Raw genomic sequence first — 13,948 nt, 5'->3', positions numbered from 1 at the left:
AACATCAGCGAGCAGGTTATTGGTGAGTAAGTGCCGCTTGATAGCACTGTCAACAACACCTTCCAGTACATTGCTGATGACTGAGAGTAGACTGATGGGATGGTAATTGGCTGGGTTGGATTTGTCCTGCTTTTTGTGAATAGGACATACCTGGGCAGTTTTCCACATTGCTGGATAGATGCCACTGTTGTAGCTGTACTGGAACAGTTTAGCTAGAGGTGCAGCTAGTTCTGGAGCACAAGTTTTCAACATGACCACCAAGATGTTATCGAGACACATAGTCTTTGCTCTATCCAGTGCACTCAGCCGCTACTTGATATCACGTGGTGTGAATTAAACTGGCTGAAGACTGGCATCTGTGATGATGGGGACCTCAGGAGGAGGCCGATATGGATCATTCACTCGGCACTTCTGGCTGAAGATGGTTGAAAATGCTGCAGCCTTGTCTTTTGCACTTGAGTGCTGGGCTCCGCCATCATTGAGGATGGGGATATTCATGGAACCACCTCCTCCCGTCAGTTGTTTAATGGTCCAACACCATTCACGACTGGACTGCAGAACCTTGATCTGATCTGTTGGTTGTGGGATCGCTTAGCTCTGTCTATGGCATGCTGCTTTCACTGTTTAGCATGCATGTAGTCCTGAGTTGCAGCTTCCTTAGGTTGACAACTCATTTTTAGGTAGGTCTGGTGGTGATCCTGGCATGCTCTTCTGCACTCTTCATTGAAGATGAACCAGGTTTGGTCCTCTGGCTTAATGGTAATGGTAGAGTGAGGGATATGCCTTGCCATGAGGTTACAGATTGTGATGGAATACAATTCTACTGCTGCTGATGGCCCACAGCACCTCATGGATGCCCAGTTTTGAGCTGCTAGATATTTTAGCACGGTGGTAGTGCCACACAACACAATGGAGGGTATCCTCAGTGTGAATATGGGACTTTGTCTCCACAAGGAGTGTGCGGTGGTCACTGCTACCAATAGTCATGGACAGATGCATCTGCGACAGGTAGATTGTTAGTTCTCTCACCACCCACCTTCTCCAGGCCCAGTCTGACAGCTAGGTCCTTCAGGACTCAGCCAGCTACCAAGCCACTCTTGGTAGTGGGCATTGAAGTCTCCCCACCCAGAGTACATTCTGTGCCCTTCAGTGCTTCTCAACATGGAGGCGTAGATTCATCTGCTGAGGGAAGGCGGCGGCTGGTAATCAGCAGGAGGTTTCCTTACCCATGCTTGACCTGATGCCATATGACTTCATGGGGTCCGGAGTCAATGTTGAGGACTCCCAGGGCCACTCCCTCCTGACTGTATACCACTGTGCCTCCACCTTGGGTGGGTCTGTTCTACCGATGGGACAGGACATACCCAGAGATGGTGATGGAGGAGTCTGGGAACATTGGCTGAAAGGTATGATTCTGTGAGTATGACTATGTCAGGCTGTTGCTTGACTAGTCTGTGGGACAGCTCTCCCAATTTTGACACATCCCTAAATGTTAGCAAGGAGAAATTTGCAGGCTCAACTGGGCTTGGTATGCTGTTGTTGTGTCCGAAGCCGGCGCCAAGGTTGATGCTGGGTGGTCTGTCCAGTTTTATTTTTGTTATTGTTAATTGTAGTGGGTCTGGAGTCACATATAGACCAGGTAAGTACGGCAGATTTCCTTCTATTAAGGGCATTAGTGGACCAGATGGGTTTTTAATGACAATTCGGTAGTTTTATGGTCACCATTACTGATATTAACTTTTTATTCCAGATTATTTAATTCACTGAATTTAAATTTCCCAACTGCCATGGCGGGATTTGAACTCACGTCTCCAGATTATGAGTCCAGGCCTCTGGGTTACAAGTCCAGTAACATCACCACTATGCTACTGGTCCCTGGGTGTGGCAGTGGGAGAAAGCTGAATTTAACATATACGGGTTACTGCTCATCGACCCTGGGGTTCTGATTGACTCTATACAAAAAACACACAAAAATCCTCTCCCTCCTGCTGATCCCCCGCTCACCAACCTCCCTCCCACTGATCCCCCTCCCCCTCCCACCAGACCCCCTTCCCCCACCAACACCCCCCATCCTCTCACCATCCCCCTACCAGCCCCCTCCCCAATTCCCCCCCCACCAGCCCGCATCTCCCCCCAATCCCCCCACCAGCCCCCTCCCCAATCCCCCCCCACCAGCCCCCATCTCCCCCCAACCCCCCCCGACCATCCCATCCCCCCCCATCCCTCTCCCCCTCCCCCCCCATCCCTCTCCCCCTCCCCCTCCCCCATTAATCCTCCCCGCCACCACCAACCCCCTCATCCTCTCACCAAGTTCCTACAGCCAGCCCCCATCCCCCCAATCCTCCCCCCCGAAACCCTTTCCCACCAACCCCCTCCCACCACTTCCCGCACCATCCCCTGGTCCGCACTCCCCTCCCACCACCCCCCCCAGACCCCTGTCCCCCTCCCACCAACCCTCCAGACACCCATCAACCAACCCCCCCAGACCCCACCCACCAACCTGCCACAGACCCCAAACACCCCCATCGCCCCCACCCCCCCCCTTCTTCGGGATAAGCAAAACGTGATGCAATGTAGAGTTCTACAAACTCGGAGGGTCCCACATGGAACCCTCAGCATGGCACTGTTGGAGATGCTGTCTTTCGGACCATCTGGGAGGTGCAGGTAAAAGATCCCAGGGCAATATTTTGAAGAGGAGGAGTGCAGTTCCCCTTGGTGTCCTGGCCAATATTAATCCCAGATTGTATGGTACATTAACACATTGCTGCGCACAAATTGGTTGCCTACATTACAACAGAGACTACACTTCAAAAATACTTTATTGGTTGTAAAGCCCTCTGGGAGGTCCTGAGGTTGTGAAAGGCGCTACATAAATGCAAGTTCCTTGTTTCTTCCTCTGTGTTTGTTCTGTGCAATATTTGGGGAACTACTCTCGGTCTTAGACGCCCCTGGGTTAGGGAGAGGGGAAGCCCAGGGAATGGCCCGATTGCTCTGCTGGACCCCTGCTGGAAAGTATGTGTGTGTACACGTGTCTGCATGGATGGGGAACAGGGGAGGAGATTGGGGTTAGATGATCCCATTTGCGCTGCCTTTAAAATCATAAACGCATTATTTATTCCACCAGAAAATGGCAAACCGGAGAAATTATGTTGTTGCAGTACGGCAACCTGAGGGATTCTGCGCCCCCCACTCCCGTCCTCATCTGTGATAGCCACCACGGTTAAATAGTGCACCGACACTCACTGTCTAGGCTCGCACGGGGGTGGGTGGGGAAAGAGAGAGGATTGAAGGTTTCTGTGAAGATGTACCCCTGCAGGGAGTTAGCAGCTTCGGGGGGAGGGGGCGGTGAGAGGACCGGGGGGTTTGACGTGGACAAAAAAACCCAAAGTATTTTAGAAAGCTTAGAACGCTCAAGCCACGCGCTAACGGGAAGGGTTACTCCCGGTCAGTCCTACCCAGATTGCCGGTGCACAGGCAGTTGTGAGTGCGAGGCTGCGGCTTGGTCTGATGGCTGTCCAGGATCTGCTGAACGAGCTGCTCCACCGAGAAACCGGCGCTGGTGTTCCCATTACTGCAGGTCCACTTGATGCCGTGAACTGTTGGAAAAAGGCAGACACCGTGAGAAACCGGCTCGCACCATTGGACGGGGGGGGCGGGGTGAATGACTGGGGGTGGGGGAACCGAGGGGATACGGCTCGGAATGTGGTCCGGCCCGAATAAAGACTAGCGTGAAAATCTGAAAGAAAAAATAAAGTAACGGGAGGGAGGGTGTGGCTGGGCAGCAGCTCCAATGGTGATTCGCCTCTTCAAAGAGGAACTGCACAGAGAACTGGTTATCAAAGGGAGTGAAGGTCATAAGGGCAGCTAGAGGCTGAAGTGACCAAGTAAGTTCTAGGTGACACCACTGGATTGTCATCTGGAGACGGTCAACTGGCCCATGTTCAATGATGTAGACTGTAATGTTAGATTTAAGTTCTCCAGGGGCCAAGGGAGAACAATCCGGGAGTGTCAGGGTTAATTTTCCAACGTCGTGCTCCCAGCAGGGAGTCTCGCCCATTGGGAGAGCGGACCGGAACTCGGGCACACGGTCAGTCTGATTTCCCGACTGTTGAAAACCACGGTTGTAAAGTCCTAGCCCAGCGCACGCCTGAACGAACATCATACACTGGCTAACTCGCATCGAGTCCCGCTCACCTTGCACCCCTGTGCTTGCTGGCCTACATTGGATCTCAGTATAGCAACACCTCCATTTTAAAATTCTCATGCTCGTGTTCAAATCCCTCAATGGCCTCGCCCCTCCCTAGCTCTGTAACCTCCTCCACCCCTACAACCTTCCGAGATCTCAGCGCACCTCCAATTCTTGTGCATCCTCAAGTTTCATCAGTCCACCATTGGCGGCCGTGCCTTCAGCTGTCTAGGCCCAAGCTCTGGAATTCCCTCCCTAAACCTCTCTACCTCCCTCACCTCCTTTCAGTCACTCCTTAAAACCTGTCGCTTTGACCAAGCTTCTGATCACCTGTCCTAACATCTCGGGTGTCAAATATTGTCTGGTGACTCTCCTGTGAAGCTCCATGGGACGTTTTGCTACGTTAAAGGCGCTATATAAATGCAAGTTGTTGATGATTTACCTGATCAAAACCTCTCATAATTATGAAACCCTCTATCAGATATTCATTTAATCTCGTTGCTCCAATGAAAAGAACATCCATTTCTTTAGTGACTCCTCATAACTAAAGCCTGCCATCCCTGGTATCACCTCACTGCACCCTCTACCGGGCCGGGACATCATTTCTTAAATACGGCGTCCAAAACTGGCCACGATATTCTAAGTGTGGCGGTACCAACGATTTGTCCAGATTTAGCATTAACTTTTTGCTGTTGTGCTCTATACCAGTATTTATAAACCCTAAGATCTCACACGCTCATCTAAGTATATCAAATACTAAATAATACTAGCTCCTACGTCACAGCGTGCAGTGCTCTTTAAGATCAGGAATATTACATCCTGGAAAGTGTAGTGTATCTCTCACTATGAGGCTATAAAATGTACTGCAGATAAGTAAACGCTGGGTTTATTCAGAGGTCAATTGAGAGCCTGTTGCTGGTCAGTAAACACTGGGGGAGTTCAAGTCGATGTTAATTAAAAGACTGCTGGCATCCTGGCTCCCGGTATCTTATGTTCCTGAAGAGCTTCTGTTGATGTGTGACAAGAACGTTCAGCGGAACGCTTGAGAGTTATGGCAGATGTAATGTTTTATAATATCGTCGACAAAGTAAATCAAATTCTCACTTCAACTCAAACCAGAGAATATAGAGTTAAACTCGAGAGAGAGAGTTTCAAGCAGATATCGGCAACACCTGCTTCGCTTTGAGTGAGAAACGTTGGAATAAATTGGTAGGTGGATGCAAAACATTAGGGAGGCTCAAAGTGTGACTGATGCTACGATGGGAGAGTTGGGCTACGAGCCGGGATGGACTTCGCTGTGATGAATGGCCTCTTCCTTGTCCTTGACTGCTCCTAAGAAACAGTCCCAGAGTTTTCCCTTCTTGGAAGTCTTACCTGTGGTTGTTCAGCTGCTCCGGGAGACCTGCTGCAAGTCCATCACAGTGCAGATTGTACCTGCTCGCCGCTCAGTTTCCCCATGGGCCATGACCCCGAGGTGTTTTTGTTTTAGTCAAGTCTCTCTCTCTCTCATCCCCACCCCGAATCCCAGAGGGCCACTTGGAGCCCACTTCGCGAGGCTGTGTCTAAAGATCCCAAGGCATCAAGTGCAGCAGGTATGTTGAAGACCTTGGGCCAAGTGACCCCAAGAGTGTATATTATGGGTACCGCTGGACTACAGGAAAGACTCTTCCTGTATGGACCATTCCTGCTCAAGAGTTTGGGAGAGATTTGGGGCATTCTTCAACTCTCAATCCATATCGTTGAAGGAGTGGCGCCAACAGCGGTTTTTAGCTACGTACACTCTTTGCCAGGGCAGTCCACCCATCACCCGTGGATGTTCCAGGCCCTTATGCATCCATTGCTAAAGGAAAGGAAAGAACTTGGATTTATAAAGTGTCTTTAACAAGCTCAGGACGTCCCAAAGCGCTCTACAGCCAATGAAGTACTTTTGAAGTCTAGTCACTGTAGGGAAACTACGTTACTGGCAGAAACCAACACCTTCATCTGTTGCACTTGAATATCCAAATGCAACGATGGGAGAGTTTCAAGCAGGTATCGGCAACACCTGCTTCGCTTTGAGTGAGAACTCTTTTTGGGAGGAAACTAAAACATTAAATCATGTTCACCAAACATTTTCAAGGCCCTTTTTTTTGTGTTTTTTTTTGTGTTTTTGTTTTTTTTTCCGTTTTTTTTGGGGGCACTAAAATCATATTTTTTTTTCTCCAAGTGCCCCCTATAAAAGGGGAGGGGGACACTAAAAACACCGGCAATTAAAACAAATTAAACTTTAAAACATAAAATCAAATTAAAATTTGGTTGCCGGGCGTGATGATGCACTCCAGTCCCTCCGGTGCCCACCTCTCGCGGAAGGCCGCGAGCGTACCGGTGGACACCGCGTGCTCCATCTCCAAGGACACCCTGGCGCGGATGTACACGCGGAAGAGAGGCAGGCAGTCAGGCTGAAGGACCCCCTCGACCGCCACTGCCTGGACCGGCTGATGGCACCCTTAGCCGTGCCCAGGAGCAGTCCTACGAAGAGGCCTTCGGACCTACCTGCTCCCCTCCGCACAGGGTGCCCAAAGATCAGGAGTGTGGGACTGAAGTGCAGTCGCTTTGAGTGAGAAACGTTGGAATAAATTGGCAGGTGGAAGCATTCTAAATGAAGGAGATTAGATGGTGCACCGGTCATTGAAATCTGGGGCTGTTTGTTCACAGCCTCTACCTGCAGCCTATCGGGTTCCTGCATGAGTTTCGGACGCTCTCAATGCAGTTCCGAAGAAGCAAATTCCCACAACACAAAAACCGCCACGAACTAGATTGGCCCTCTCACGCAGAGTGCAAAGTGCTGTGGGAAGATGTCACATTTATGCTTAAACCAGAACACAGAACGTGATGGGACAAAGTTGACCCTTTAGCCCATCAACTCCCACCGACCACTCCTCAGCCTGTTCACTAAATTTGTCCAAATGCACTTCAATCCCATTGTAGTGTCGAGGGAGGATTACTCAGTATATAATCCATGCTATACGTGCCCTGGGAGTGTTTGATGCGGAGAGTGTAGAGGGAGCTTTACTCTGTATCTAACCCGTGCTTTATCAACCCGGGGTTGCGACATATCACTTCAGAATCACGACGGGAAACTGTATCTGCCATCCTGATCCATCAGGTATAATGGGACATAAACTTGTTCATGGACAAACTGTTTTGATTTTTTTCCATCCTTAGCCATTCAATCTCAGCAGGATTTCAGTGAAGCCTTGTGATATGCAATTGATCACGGATCGGATTTGGGGATTTTATATTTGTCCAGCAACCACTCATCTGCTGAATAGTGTAAAGTAGCTGCAGCACCGATAGACAGACAGCAGAGGGCGATGCTCTCCTACTGAATCTCATCAAGAGGGAGAGATTGATAGTAAGACCATGGCAGAATAAAGACAGATCCGACATAGCGCCGAAGGAAAGGTGAAGAACTGCGGCTCATAATATCCCCAAAAAGGGGAATCAACTGAACCTTCACTTTCCTGAAGTTTCTCAGTGCTGCAGCCAAAATTGTTCCTGTGTAGCCCCTGAACGTAAACCAAAGTCATGCACAAAAAGCAAAGATGTGCCGCTCAGACACAGCGGAAAGAAAGATGTTCCGTGGAAGCCCACAATCATTTGGAGAACACGTTGTGACCGAGTATGTGACAGCTGCTCAATCCCTTTCCCACATTGAAACCAAACACCTGAGAATCCCGAATGGGCAGGGATTCGGTCTGCCTGATGTGGAGACCACATTCCCTCCCTGGGGTCACATCCACTCCTTTCGATGCGGACCGTTTTGGCACAGGTTCGCAGAAGTCATAGAAACATAGAAAATAGGTGCAGGAGTCGGCCATTCAGCCCTTCGAGCCTGCACCACCATTCAATAAGATCATGGCTGATCATTCCCTCAGTACCCCTTTCTTGCTTTCGCTCCATACCCCTTGATCCCTTTAGCCGTAAGGGTCATATCTAACTCCCTCTTGAATATATCCCATGAACTGGCATCAACAACTCTCTGCGGCAGGGAATTCCACAGGTTAACAACTCCCTGAGTGAAGAAGTTTCTCCTCATCTCAGTCCTAAATGGCCTACCCCTTATCCTAAGACTGTGTCCCCTGGTTCTGGACTTCCCGAACATCGGGAACATTCTTCCCGCATCTAACCTGTCCAGTCCCGTCAGAATCTTATACGTTTCTATGAGATCCCCTCTCATCCTTCTAAACTCCAATGTATAAAGGCCCAGTTGATCCAGTCTCTCCTCATATGTCAGTCCAGCCATCCCTGGAATCAGTCTGGTGAACCTTCACTGCATTCCCTCAATAGCAAGAATGTCCTTCCTCAGATTAGGAGATCAAAACTGAACACAATTTTCCAGATCCTTTACAACTGCAGTAAGACCTCCCTGCTCCTATACTCAAATCCCCTAGCTATGAAGGCCAACATGCCATTTGCCTTCTTCACCGCCTGCTGTACCTGCATGCCAACTTTCAATGACTGATGAACCATGACACCCAGGTCTCGTTGCATCTCCTCTTTTCCTAATCTGCCGCCATTCAGATAATACTCTGCCTTCGTGTTTTTGCCACCAAAGTGATAACCTCACATTTATCCACATTATACTGCATCTGCCGTGCATTTGCTCACTTAACCTGTCCAAATCAAACTGCAGCCTCTTAGCGTCCTCCTCACAGCTCACATCGCCACCCAGTTTAGTGTCATCTGCAAACTTGGAGATATTACACCCAATTCCTTCATCCAAATCATTAATGTATATTGTAAAGAGCTAGGGTCCCAGCACTGAGCCCTGCAGCACTCCACTAGTTACTGCCTCCCATTCCGAAAAGGACCCATTTATCCCGACTCTCTGCTTCCTGTCTGCCAACCAATTCTCTATCCACGCCAGTACATTACCCGCAATACCATGTGCTTTGATTTTGCACACCAATCTCTTATGTGGGACCTTGTCAAAGGCCTTTTGAAAGTTCAAATACACCACATCCACTGGTTCTCCCTTGTCCACTCTACCAGTTACATCCTCAAAAAATTCCAGAAGATATGTCAAGCATGATTTCCCTTTCATAAATCCATGCTGACTTGGACCAATTCTGTCACTGCTTTCCAAATGCGCTGCTATTTCATCCTTAGTATTTGATTCCAACATTTTCCCCATTACTGATGTCAGGCTAACCGGTCTATAATTACCTGTTTTCTCTCTCCCTCCTTTTTTAAAAAGTGGTGTTACATTAGCTACCCTCCAGTCCATAGGAACTGATCCAGAGTCAATAGACTGTTGGAAAATGATCACCAATGCATCCACTATTTCTAGGGCCACTTCCTTAAGTACTCTGGGATGCAGACAATCAGGCCCCGGGGATTTATCGGCCTTCAATCCCATCAATTTCCCCAACACAATTTCCCACCTAATAAGGATATCCTTCAGTTCCTTCTTCTCACTAGACCCTCGGTCCCCTAGTACATTCGGAAGGTTATTTGTGTCTTCCTTCGTGAAGACAGAGCCAAAGTATTTGTTCAATTGGTCTGCCATTTCTTTGTTCCCCATTATAAATTCACCTGATTCTGACTGCAAGGGACCTATGTTTGTCTTCACTAATCTTTTTCTCTTCACATATCTATAGAAACTTTTGCAGTCAGTTTTTATGTTCCCGGCAAGCTTCCTCTTGTACTCTATTTTCCCCCTCCTAATTAAACCCTTTGTCCTTCTCTGTTGAATTCTAAATTTCTCCCAGTCCTCAGGTTTGCTGCTTTTCCTTGGATCTAACACTATCCTTAATTTCCCTTGTTAGCCACGGTTGAGCCACCTTCCCTGTTTTATTTTTACTCCAGACAGGGATGTACAATTGTTGAAGTTCATCCATGTGATCTATAAATGTTTGCCATTACCTATCCACCGTCAACCCTTTAAGTATCATTTGCCAGTCTATTCTAGCCAATTCACGCCTCATACCATCGAAGATATCTTTCCTTAAGTTCAGGACCCTAGTTTCTGAATTAACTGTGTCACTCTCCATCTTAATAAAGAATTCTACCATATCATGGTCACTCTTCCTCAAGGGGCCTCGCACAACAAGATTGCTAATTAGTCCCTTCTCATTACACATCACCCAGTCTAGGATGGCCAGCTCTCTAGTTGGTTCCTCGACATATTGGTCAAGAAAACTATCCTTAATACACTCCAGGAAATCCTCCTCCACTGCATTGCTACCAGTTTGGTTCGCCCAATCTATATTGTAAATTAAAGTCGCCCATGATGACTGCTGTACCTTTATTGCACACATCCCTTATTTCCTGTTTGATGCTGTCCCCAACCTCACTACTACTGTTTGGTGGTCTGTACACAACTCCCACCAGCGTTTTCTGCCCTTTGGTATTGCGTAGCTCCACCCATACCGATTCCACATCATCCAAGCCAATGTCCTTCCTTACTATTGCATTAATTTCCTCTTTAACCAGCATCGCCTCCTCGCCTCCTTTTCCTTTCTGTCTATCCTTCCTAAATGTTGAATACAGGGATGCTGAGTTCCCAGCCTTGGTCACCCTGGAGCCATGTCTCCGTGATGCCAATTACATCATATCTATTAACTGCTATCTGCGCAGTTTATTCGTCCACCTTATTCCGAATATTCCTCGCATTGAGGCACAGAGCCTTCAGGCTTGTCTTTTTAACACACTTTGCCCCTTTAGAATTTTACTGTAATGTGGCCCTTTTTGTTTTTTACCTTGGGTTTCTCTGCCCTCCACTTATACTATTCTCCTTTCTATCTTTTGCCTCTGTCTCCCTTTCATTTCCCTCTGTCTCCCTGCATAGGTTCCCATTCCCCTGCCATATTAGTTTAACTCCTCCCCAACAGCACTAGCAAACACTTCCCCTGGGACATTGGTTCCGGTCCTGCCCAGGTGCAGACCATCCGGTTTGTACTGGTCCCATCTCCCCCAGAACCAGTTCCAATGCCCCAGGAATTTGAATTGAGGCACAGAGACTGTCCTTGTGCACCGGCCGTTTAGCCACAACTGGGGAGCTCGCCGCTCCTTTCCTGCCAGGATCACGGTAACCATTAGAGCACTGGCTTCCAGGGATATCTGCAGGGGAGAGGGAAGAATTTCCCTAACAAGTCTACCCCTCCGCATCACCTGTACCTGCTCTGGGAGTGTTTGATGGGGCAGTGTAGAGGGTGCTTTACTCTGTATCTAACCCATGCTGTACCTGCCCTGGGAGTGTTTGATGGGACAGGGTAAAGCGAGCTTTACTCTATATCTAACCCCATGCTGTACCTGTCCTGGGAGTGTTTGATGGGACAGGGTAAAGCGAGCTTTACTCTGTATCTAACCCCATGCTGTACCTGTCCTGGGAGTGTTTGATGGGGCAGGTGGAAGGTAGATCTAACCTCGATTTAAACCTATTTGTATTCTGCACTCATGTATCCTGCACTCATGTATCCAGTTAGCCACTAGCTTTAGTAAATCCGGCAAGGTTGCCTTTGTGACACAAAATAATTGAATACAACCGCCAAATCTGACAATGGGATCAGTACATGTAAAAAGCATTCTACTTCCAGTATTGATATTGATATACATTTCTTATAAAGACACACACACTGAGCTGAGTCTCAGGACAGCTGCCGAAGCCACCTCCTTAAACAAACCATGTCTTTGTTCAGTCCAAGCAGGAGGGTACAGGAGCCTCATGGTGCTGGTACTGGACAAGCTTCCCAGTGGGCCCTGAGTTCAAATACTACCATTACAAGGAGCAAAGTTGAATTTAATGAATCTGGTCACTTGTGGGCTGGCACCGGTAAATGAACCTACCTGGTGTACAGGTGCCTCTTGTCCACTCTTACGTGTTGATATTTAATACCCTCTGAAGTGTTTGCACAATTGCTGCTCCAGAGGTCTCACATTGCAAGAAAACAATAAATAAAGATGATACAAAATCGAATTCTGCAGCACTTTGAGGTTGGTTTCTTTGGGGATTACACTGTGCGTTATATATTCAGGGTGCCAAAGTGCCTCTGAGGTGGCAAAATGTAGTCTTGACTGCAACGCTGATTTAGCCCGTGTTTAGCACAAGGCGCCATCTTGGTAAAGGAGTTGAAGCCAGCGCTAGGAATGGCCACTCGGAGGATCGTCAAATAGCTGATTGCCACTTAAATTGTCTGCTTGCACTCATTAAGGAGGCTGCATGACATGTTGGTAGCTAGCACTTGAACTATCGCCCTCTCCCAACAGCGAGTAGCTGCTTGGGGGTAAACAAGTGGTTGCAGAGGATTTTGAGTGCTACCTTAAGGTTTATCACCTTTTACTATTCAATTGCTGATGGAGGTTTAAAGAGGACTTTTGAAACATATCGGGAGATTTTCTGGGGCACTTTCTCAAGACTTCGCCAACACTTATTCTGGAAATTATCTGAGGACCTCACCAAAAAATTAGTTCATGCTGTGCTACTCTACCTTATAGGAGTCACCCGGAGAAAGGAAGTGCTTGGCCACCAACATCTTGCTAGGGGTCCCCCCTCGGTCTGCAGGAGGAATGGGAGGAGGACGAGGCCAGGCAGAGCAGCACCAGCTGCTGCAGGAGAGAGGGTGAGGAGGGCAGGTATAGCTTCCCCCCGCGGGCAAAGGACACCCATCCTCCTCTGGACCTCCCCTACCAGGACCTCCAGTGCCATATCCGAGGACCTGTGTGTCCTCTCCCTCGGTCCCTGAGCCGTCCTGAAATGGGCCGCTGTGTGTCAGCCAGTACACTCCACACCTTCAGATATACTGCTCCATGACAATTGCTTCTAATCAGTGCGCGAGTCTCTGTTTCAGCACCTGCAAGACCACATTATGGTAATCAGCAATTATTATGACCAAAATTGCGTGCTAAAACCAGACTTTCAAACAGGTGTGTCTTATTAGCACAACAGCCATTTAGCGGCAGTTTTTACCCTTTCACCAAAATCACCTCCTAAATGTCTTGTGACTGCACACACTTTCTCCAACATGGTGCTTACTTCCTATAACACGATTTCTGTCATATTATTTCTGTCAATGTTTTCCCATTAATTTAATGAGTCCTCCACACTTGCTCCCCAAGGTAGCACTGTTGTCTATTCACCAAGTGTCAGCCGTGGCTCAGTGCTCTCGCCTTTCGAGTCAGAAGTTTGTGGGTTCAAGTCCCACTGCAGGGACTCGAGTAGAAAAATCTAGGTTGGCGTTCTCAGTGCAGTGCTGAAGTAGGGCTGCAGTGCCGGAGGTGCTGTCTTTTGGATGAGACGTTAAACCGAGGCCTCGTCTGCCCTCGCAGGTGGACGTAAAAGATCGCACGGTACTATTTTGAAGAAGAGCAGGGGAGTTCTCCCCGGTGTCCTGGCCAATATTCATCAAAACAACATATTTATCTGGTCATTTATCTCATTGATGTTTTTGGGACCTTGTGAGCAAATTGGCTGCCATGTTCTCGACATTACAATAGTGATTGCACTTGATGACTACACTTAAAAACTACTTGATTGGCTGTAAAGCGCTTTGGGATATCCTGAGGTTGTGATAGGCATTATATAAATGCAAGTCTTTCTTTTCTTATATTATCTGCCTGGAGAGAAACTTTTTCTGCCGATGGGGGAATCTACGACAAGGGGACCGGAGAGAAGTTAGGAAATACTTCTTCGTGCAAAGGGTGGTCTCCCACAAAAGGCAGCAGATGCTAGTTCAATTAATCATTTTAAATCTGAGATCAATAGATTTGTTAGTATTGAGG

The 13,948-nt window shown here is 48.2% G+C and overlaps 1 protein-coding gene across 1 annotated transcript in view; it reads right to left on the bottom strand.

Moving 5' to 3' along the window:
- The window catches only part of camta1a (calmodulin binding transcription activator 1a), a 1,521,665-nt gene that overhangs the window by 98,293 nt on the left and 1,409,424 nt on the right, over window positions 1-13,948 (bottom strand). Inside the window, exon 7 of the mRNA XM_070860435.1 lies at window positions 3,456-3,596. Coding sequence (XP_070716536.1) covers window positions 3,456-3,596 — 141 coding nt within the window. The remainder of the gene's footprint in view (window positions 1-3,455; window positions 3,597-13,948) is intronic.

This window comes from Pristiophorus japonicus, chromosome 18, assembly GCF_044704955.1.
Source record: "Pristiophorus japonicus isolate sPriJap1 chromosome 18, sPriJap1.hap1, whole genome shotgun sequence".
In the NCBI taxonomy this organism is placed as follows: Eukaryota; Metazoa; Chordata; class Chondrichthyes; family Pristiophoridae; genus Pristiophorus; species Pristiophorus japonicus.
The sequence above is the reverse complement of the archived record's forward strand: the minus strand, read 5'-3'. Positions and strand labels throughout refer to the sequence as shown.